General features: G+C 38.0%; 4 protein-coding genes across 6 annotated transcripts in view; 3 read left to right on the top strand and 1 right to left on the bottom strand.

Moving 5' to 3' along the window:
* LOC104757271 (protein MEI2-like 5) overlaps nucleotides 1-1,502 on the top strand; it is a 5,474-nt gene extending 3,972 nt beyond the window's left edge. The window contains exons 9-13 of one of the 2 annotated variants that reach the window (XM_010480000.2): nucleotides 24-339; nucleotides 421-505; nucleotides 584-652; nucleotides 749-931; nucleotides 1,069-1,502. In XM_010480000.2, coding sequence (XP_010478302.1) covers nucleotides 24-339; nucleotides 421-505; nucleotides 584-652; nucleotides 749-931; nucleotides 1,069-1,146 — 731 coding nt within the window. In that variant the 3' untranslated portion in view covers nucleotides 1,147-1,502. The remainder of the gene's footprint in view (nucleotides 1-23; nucleotides 340-420; nucleotides 506-583; nucleotides 653-748; nucleotides 932-1,068) is intronic. The other variant, XM_010480001.2, reaches the window with a different exon arrangement.
* On the top strand, nucleotides 2,156-3,643 carry LOC104757270 (cold-regulated 413 inner membrane protein 1, chloroplastic). Its single transcript, XM_010479998.2, has 6 exons — nucleotides 2,156-2,371; nucleotides 2,455-2,598; nucleotides 2,797-2,892; nucleotides 3,047-3,111; nucleotides 3,195-3,264; nucleotides 3,353-3,643. Exons 1-6 carry the CDS (start codon nucleotides 2,223-2,225, stop codon nucleotides 3,516-3,518), a joined length of 690 nt encoding a protein of 229 aa, XP_010478300.1. The 5' UTR covers nucleotides 2,156-2,222; the 3' UTR covers nucleotides 3,519-3,643.
* LOC104757269 (cold-regulated 413 inner membrane protein 2, chloroplastic) lies at nucleotides 4,613-6,235 on the top strand. The gene is made up of 6 exons (XM_010479997.1): nucleotides 4,613-4,802; nucleotides 4,890-5,033; nucleotides 5,245-5,340; nucleotides 5,503-5,567; nucleotides 5,793-5,862; nucleotides 5,945-6,235. Exons 1-6 carry the CDS (start codon nucleotides 4,660-4,662, stop codon nucleotides 6,108-6,110), a joined length of 684 nt encoding a protein of 227 aa, XP_010478299.1. The 5' UTR covers nucleotides 4,613-4,659; the 3' UTR covers nucleotides 6,111-6,235.
* Nucleotides 6,550-7,718, bottom strand: part of LOC104757268 (loricrin-like) — a 3,746-nt gene continuing 2,577 nt past the window's right edge. Inside the window, exons 3-5 of one of the 2 annotated variants that reach the window (XM_010479995.2) lie at nucleotides 7,493-7,659; nucleotides 7,167-7,209; nucleotides 6,550-7,084 (exon numbers count right to left, since the gene is read on the bottom strand). In XM_010479995.2, the coding sequence (XP_010478297.1) occupies nucleotides 6,853-7,084; nucleotides 7,167-7,209; nucleotides 7,493-7,659 (442 nt within the window). In that variant the 3' untranslated portion in view covers nucleotides 6,550-6,852. The remainder of the gene's footprint in view (nucleotides 7,085-7,166; nucleotides 7,210-7,492; nucleotides 7,660-7,718) is intronic. The other variant, XM_010479996.2, reaches the window with a different exon arrangement.

The following is a 7,718-nucleotide window of genomic DNA, read 5'->3' as shown; positions in this document are numbered from 1 at the left end:
TCTTCAAGGAATGAGCGGAATGGGTCTCAACGGTGGAAGTTTCCCGTCAAAAATGACAAGTAACGGGATCATTAACCCTGGAAGCATGACTGAAAACGGGTTTTCAAGTTACAGAATGATGTCTTCACCAAGATTCACCCCCATGTTCTTAAGCAGCGGTCTAAACCCAGGACGGGTCACCTCTGGCTTTGACGGTTTGTATGAAAATGGAAGGCCTCGTAGAGTCGAGAACAATTCGATCCAAGTTGAAAGCAGGAAACAGTTTCAACTTGATTTGGACAAAATTCTTAAAGGAGAGGATTCTCGAACCACCTTGATGATTAAAAACATTCCAAATAAGTAAGCTTTTCTTTTCTTTATTGTTACCTATAAGGTACAGCCTGATTCCTGATTGAGTTTCTTTCATGATGTTATCAACAGATACACCTCAAAGATGTTGTTAGCTGCGATTGATGAAAAGAACCAAGGAACTTACAACTTTCTGTATTTGCCCATTGATTTTAAGGTAAAGATTCATTAGTACTTCAAAGTTTTAAATTCACTTAACTGATCAACGCACGGTTAATAACTGTTTGGTTTGCAGAACAAATGCAATGTTGGCTATGCATTCATCAATATGCTCTCTCCAGAACTCATCATTCCATTTTATGAGGTATCTATCCGTCTCTCTCAGTTTTCATTTAAGATATTGTTTAATTTAGTTAAGATCACTTGGAATACGAACTAACAGAAACATCCATTTTTGCAGGCTTTTAACGGGAAGAAGTGGGAGAAGTTTAACAGTGAGAAAGTAGCTTCACTAGCATATGCTCGGATACAAGGAAAATCTGCCCTTATAGCCCATTTTCAGAACTCAAGCTTGATGAATGAAGATATGCGTTGTCGTCCTATTATCTTCGACACCCCTAACAATCCAGACTCTGTTGAACAGGTAAAAACATTACTCTTTGGTCTGAAACAACTACACAACCCAGATAATCAGTAAGGAAGTTAGTACATACTGCCTGCACTGTGGTTAGAGATGATATTTAGACTTGTTATGGTGTTTTTGTTTGTTGTCTTTTATAGGTTGTTGTTGATGAGGAAAGTAAGAATGTGGATCTCCTTGACTCTCAGCTCGATGATGATGCCAGAGAGAGAAGCTGACACAAGAGTTAAAGAAGACTTTTGAGTGTTGTGATATGGCTGTTTTTTTTTTCCGAAGTACTAATTTTAACCGTAAATATTGGTGAAAAGGCAGAGTTAACTGATGCTGATGCAGCACCCTGCAGAGTGTGTTTTCGATTTGCAGGTTTGAAATGCTGCCTGCAGCTGTGGGAGAGTATTTACTCTGTTTTTTTTTTTTTTTCTTTCTTCATGTTTTTTTTTTGGTTCCATGGAGTATATGTAAAAAGGAAAAAACCATGAATACTCGGTTTTATGTGGGTATTATGTTGTAACTCTTGTTACTTCTATTATAAGCTTTGGCAATTTGTACAGTAAGAAAAAAAAGAGTACTCTCATATCTTTTGTATTTTTTCTTGTTTTTTTTTTCTTCTTTCAGTCTTGTGTATTTTTATTGATAAAAAAAGTCAAGTCTAATCAACATGATAGCAAAAAGAGAACAAGGATAACAAAAAAACAAGGATATAGCAAAAAAAAAAAAAAGAGAACGTACATGAAAGGCTGAAATCAAAGAACATGATTGAAAGGCTGAAACTGAAGGAGTTATGTCGGCATCAAAAACTGGCTTATCACTCGAATATTTTTGGTAGAAAAAAGGAGTTTCAAACTTTTTATGGTCAAAAAAAAAAAGAAGTTTCAAACCCAAAGTAAATAATCAATTGAGTATGACAATATTTTTGTATTAAAGTATTTAAACTATCTTTAAACTATTTTTGTAATAAACTTTAAAAGACAAAAATAATTAAAATTATCTTTGATCGACATGAATTTTTGTCATGGTGCCATGAACTAGATATGTTAAAGCTGACATGGAATCATCTTATTCCTAGGTGCGGTGGATTTGCATTTGAGTTTGATTCCAACGGTGGAGATTCAAAGATTCTTTATTTGATAGTGAAGGACTCTCGTTTTCCAATCACGTGTACACTTGGCTCCACTTTAAAAGCATTTTGCCACGAAATCCACACCGTCCCACGTAACGTAACCATCATATTTAACAGAACCATTACTCCGTCATCCTTCCACACACCACACCATCGAGCTAGTAAACAATACACATGGCGAGTCTCTGTCTCTCATCGTCCCGAGTAGTCTCTCTCCACCACCAGAAAACTTTTCTCTCTTTAAAACTCCGGCCTCGTTCATCAAGTCTCTCCGCCGGTATATGTCACGCTACTACGGGTTCTGTTTCCTTCAATCCGTTAAGGTATATATTTAGAGATCTCACTAGAAAAAACTCTCAAACGGTATAACTTTCGATTGTTACGAGTCGTTTTTAAATTGTGTTAGGTTGTTGGCTGATCGTCATCGAACAAGAACCGCTACGGTGTCCGCGAGGGTTGAGAAACGGCAAAAGAGAGGATCGAGCTTGGTGTGTTATGCTTCTCCGGTTTCTGTCTATAATCTACAATGGATCTCAGCTCTTTCTTGCATGTATGAAATGACCTCTTTCTCTCTCGTTTACTTTCTTAACACATATATAACCGCTGGTGAAAAAAATGTGACGATGAGTGTTCCCTAGAAGAGAATTGCGATAGATGATTGTGTAGTTTCCTCTGTTTCATGATATATAACGTCGGCAGTATAACAGAGATTATTCTGATCATGGTGTTTTCTTTTATATATATATAGTGCATTGATTCTTGCAAGGGGTACTGGTATCCAAAAGTCCGTTGTTGTTCCACTATTCGCTCTACACGCACCATCGAGCATTGTCGCTTGGATTAAGTAAGCCTTTTAATGTTTGTTGCTTTTTGTTATGCAGTTTCTCTTTTTGTTTTGTTATTATTCTGTACGTACATGAGAGAACTTGGCGTGCTCTCACAGCCATCTTGAAGCTTATTAATTAACCTTAACCTTCTGAATCTAATTTAATTTGTAGAGGAGAATATGGCGTTTGGGCAGCTTTCAGCGCGCTTATTGTTCGACTGTTCTTTACTTTTCCAAGTTAGTATTAATCGTCTTTAAGGGGTTACATGCTATGAAGTTATAGTCTTGTAGTAAGTCTTATAAAACGCCTTCGTTTATAGGTGAACTTGAGCTGCCATTCATTGCATTACTCTTGGTGATTGTTGCTCCACATCAAGTTATGAGCATAAGGTTAGAATATATCTTAAAGAATGTAATGTTTTGTGATCATCAAGGTTTCATTTAATTGAGATTGATTTCTTCATATGTATACTTGCAGAGGGAGGCAAGAAGGAGCAATCATATCATTAGCAATCTCTTGTTTTCTGGCTTTCCAACATTTCTCAAAAGCAGGCAGCTTGGAGAAAGCATATGAGAAGAGTTCAGTTCTTGCCACTGTAGCAATTATTGGTGTCACTGTTGTATCCCTTCTTTTCTTGTTATAAACTTAATTTGCTCCTCCACAAAAAGACTCTCATCATCTGTAAAAAATATCTCTGTATCAATGTGCTGTAAATGTGCTGTAAATGCTGATACATTGATGTGATGCTTGTATTTTGGTCTTTTTTTTGTTTTTTTTTTGTCGTTTATATTATCATTGAACATACAAAAAGGTGAAAACAAAAAAATCACCTAAGACTAATCCCAAACAAGGGAAGCACTAAGCCCAAACAAGGGAAGCTTAAGCTGGCAAGTTACACATTTCCAGAGACATAAGCCGGCGAGTTACAAACTTCCGGAAACAAAGATACAAAGACTAAACAACCTAGAAAAACATGTCACTAAGGAATAAACAAAAATCAAAGATCTAAAACTGCCCAGCTGAATCAGAAAGAAGCTCACAAGCTTTTCCATAGAACCTGTAAAAGCCGGAGAGTACCAATAAGACCGGAAGTGCTATAAACCATGATAGCACACCGTCAACAAACCATCATCAACACCGGCAGGAACGAAAGTAAACTGACATCAGAGAAACAGAAGCCACAACCATCCAGTCGCACAAACAAGTCGAGAGAAAGCGAGCCAGACTAGGGACAAGGAAGAAACCTTGAGATTCGACCTGAGACAAGCCAAAGAAGACTAACAGCTCTTACACGCAGACCCTCGTCGACCCAGCTTTAACCATCTACAGAATCAAAATTGGTGACCTCTTCGCAAGAGAACAGAACAGCTGAAGACGATTCCACTACTAAGCCTAAAACCCAAAGCCACAACTCAAAAGAGCCGCCAAAGTGAGCTAGTAGATGGCTAGCAACAAAATACCATCCGGTTGACAAGTATATAGAACGAAACCTGTATTTTGGTTTTTATTATTCTGTTTATAATTTTTCCAAAAAAAAAAATTTATTTTAAAAACAGTCCTGTGAATTGGGATATTTTAAAGCTGACGTGGAATATTCCTGCGTGGTTATTTACATTGGATTTGATGCCAAACAACGGTGGAGATTTCAGATTCTTTGAAGTATTTGCCGCGAAATCTACACCGTCCACGTAACGATTATGTATTAAATGATTAATATTTAACGGAATGATCACTCCTCCGTCAGCTTTCCACCACCGTGTTACACTACTTACTAAACAAATACAATGGCGAGTCTGTGTCTCTCATCGTCCCGGATCGTTTCTCTCCACCACCACAAACCCTGTCTCTCTCTCAAATTCCGGCCTCGTATTTCAAATCTCTCCGGTCTAAGTCACAGTGCGAGTGCTGTTTCCTTCAATCCGCTAAGGTAGGTATTTAGATACTCAATTAACACGCGATTTCAAATTCTCAAACACTTGGAATTGGTTTTTGTTTGATTCGTTCTGGTTGGCAGGTTATCATCTGATCGTCAGCGAACGGCTTCTTCAGTGTCGGCCAAGGTTGAGAAGCGGCGGAAGAGAGGATCGAGTGTGGTCTGTTATGCTACTCCGATGTTGTCTGTTCATAATCTACAATGGATCTCCACCATTTCTTGCGTGTATGATTGATCTCCCACTCTCATCAACTGTTAAAAAAATGCTGATCTGTGAAATTCCTTAGAAGTTTAGCTCCATTTTGGATGTTGTAGGCTTGTAGCATTTAGGAATTCCAGCTTGTGTATATTTGTTTAGACTGTCTTGGAATCATGTGTGGAGAATTGCATAGTGTAAGTTCAATGTTATTATACTGGATGGTGTTTTATTTTGTAGTGCATTGATGCTTACAAGGGGTACTGGTATTCATAAGTCCTTTGTTGTTCCACTATTCGCTCTACAAGCACCAATGGGCATTGTCTCCTGGATGAAGTAAGCTTTTTCTTCATGGATGTCTTTACGATAACTTTATATTTTACCAATGCTTGTGAATTTGTTCCTTTATTTTTCGTTATGCTGGATGAGAGAACTTTGCATGCTCCTATAGCCATCTTGAAGTCATTAAATCTTAAAACTCATATATCTGATTTGCAGGGGTGAGTATGGCATTTGGGCAGCATTCCTGGCGCTTCTTACTCGACTGTTCTTCCCTTTCCCAGGTTTGTATTTGTCTTCTAGTAGGTTAGGACATAGGCTGTTCAATTCCAGTACTGGATTTTTCTGTTCAACTGCCACTTACTGGAAAAAAGGGAATGAAATTCATACTAAGTAATGCTGACAGAATTAACGCATGTCTTGTCAGATACTCAGATCTTCAACTTGCAGAAGAGTATGCATGCCTTTGTTTGTAAATTAGTAATTCTTATAAAATGACTTGTTTATAGGTGAACTTGAGCTGCCATTTATAGCATTACTCTTGGTGATTGTCGCGCCATATCAAGTTATGAGCATAAGGTTAGAGTCTTACGAATGTAATGTCTTTGAGATCAAGGAATTCTTTTCTTTAGTCGAACTTATTGAATTCATAAACATGCAGAGGGAAACAAGAAGGGGCTATCCTTTCTTTAGCGATCTCTTGTTTTCTGGCTTTCCAGCATTTCTCACGAGCAGGCAGCTTGCAGAAAGCATTTGATCAGAATTCAGTTCTTGCCACTGTAGCAATAATTGGTGTCACAGTTGTATCTATCCTTTTCTTAATATAACTATGCTCCTTGACAAAAGGAATCATCTGTAGAAATCACTGTAACAATGTGTGTGAAGACACAAGAGATAATGTCCTGTTTTATTTGCTCCATTCCAGTACTCAATTCAATCGTGCTTGCATTTATCCGCTCGTTATGAGATGCTTGTATTTCGCACTATTCGTTGCTAACAGATTGATATTTTAGTCGCGTATGATTTCACAAGGAACTGGATCAAAAACTTTTACTTATGAGATCATGAGTTGGAAAGTGCATATAAAGGATATTGTCATCCTTTTAGAAACTGTTTGGAAATGCTGCAGGTATCATGGAGCTTGTCTATCATTGTCGGTGTGCCTACCTGTTTTGGAATGCTGCAGGTAAGTAGCTACTTGAAGTAGCTTTTATATTATTTTCTGTTATATCTTTGCATAATTAATCATGTCTGACATTGCTTTTGTATTTTTTAACCGTTCCCTAAGTATTTTATTTTCTAAAACTGTGGAGAGTTACATTATGCTTAATGTGTCTACAAGAATGTATATATCCTAAGCCCTTTGATTTTGTAATATCTCCTACTAAATATAAATACTTTCAGTGATGAACTATAGCAATACAACAAATGGTGAGAGTAAGGTCTTGGATTCAAATCTTCTTGCTGATTACGGCTGCTTTCTCAAACTCCATATATCGTGATGGTAGATATGGAAAACGCGCCTCATAATTCGCAGAGAATGATTGAGATCCTGAAACCGTTTTCTGTTTAAAGATAATTTTCCCTGAGCAGTGGCATTAGTATCCCAATTGCTGTAAATATTGAGAGAAGGCTATGTGACACATGTGTTGCTGAACTTGGAAGCCCTGTTGGCTCTGCCACTCCGAATGGTGGTCCAGAACCAGTTGTGCCTGTAGTTGGAGTTGTTATTGGGGGTGGGTATGTAGATGATGGTGGGGAATTAAAATCTGGTGGACTCATTTGACTTGGTGGGCTTGTGCTGCATTTGGCGTAAAAATCACTGTTATTTTTGTCACTTTTTGGCAGGTTAAGGCGCTAGTTTAGTGGAAAGAGACACATACCTGACTGTTCCTGATGATGATGAGAAGTGACAGCTTCCTTTACCTGGAGCAGTGTAAGAGCAGATATAAATACCAAGTCTCAGATTTATCTTAAGCGTAAAAGGTGAAAACTCTAGTCGTTATGGAGCTCTTTGACAGAATCATATGGTGGGGTAGTATTACTAGGTTCATGAACTAATTCTAGACACTCAAGTAGCTTACACAACCCATAGGTAGCAAAGACAAAGGAAACATGGATGCTGTGCAGGTAACTTAACTCTAGTTTCCTGGCTCTTATGATTAAAATCTTTGTAGACTTTTGCATAAAAATTTGTAATATGTCTTACTTGGATCTGTACTGGTAAGTTGTGCTGCCCCTCCAAAATTGCAGCTGTCTGAACCAGGGTGCTTTTGGTAATAACTATTGAAAGCAAAGGAAGCATGATCACGAATAGTGTTAGGCTCGTAACAGGCTGCACCTTGTTGGATCTGGCCACAATCAGCTCCTCCATACCCACATGCGTAATCCAAAGCCACCTGTAATGATGTTGGCGAAGCATTTGCTTTCGCTAT

The sequence above is a fragment of the Camelina sativa genome, chromosome 17, assembly GCF_000633955.1.
Source record: "Camelina sativa cultivar DH55 chromosome 17, Cs, whole genome shotgun sequence".
Lineage (NCBI taxonomy): Eukaryota > Viridiplantae > Streptophyta > Magnoliopsida > Brassicales > Brassicaceae > Camelina > Camelina sativa.
The sequence above is the reverse complement of the archived record's forward strand: the minus strand, read 5'-3'. Positions and strand labels throughout refer to the sequence as shown.

Excerpts from the sequence above, each read along its gene's own strand:
- LOC104757270 (XM_010479998.2), top strand. The coding sequence starts at position 2,223 with ATGGCGAGTCTCTGTCTCTCATCGTCCCGAGTAGTCTCTCTCCACCAC. Across the intron at positions 2,372-2,454 it reads GTTTCCTTCAATCCGTTAAG|GTTGTTGGCTGATCGTCATC; the intron begins GTATATATTTAG and ends AAATTGTGTTAG. Across the intron at positions 3,265-3,352 it reads CATCAAGTTATGAGCATAAG|AGGGAGGCAAGAAGGAGCAA; the intron begins GTTAGAATATAT and ends GTATACTTGCAG.
- LOC104757269 (XM_010479997.1), top strand. The coding sequence starts at position 4,660 with ATGGCGAGTCTGTGTCTCTCATCGTCCCGGATCGTTTCTCTCCACCAC. Across the intron at positions 5,341-5,502 it reads GGCATTGTCTCCTGGATGAA|GGGTGAGTATGGCATTTGGG; the intron begins GTAAGCTTTTTC and ends TCTGATTTGCAG. Across the intron at positions 5,863-5,944 it reads TATCAAGTTATGAGCATAAG|AGGGAAACAAGAAGGGGCTA; the intron begins GTTAGAGTCTTA and ends ATAAACATGCAG.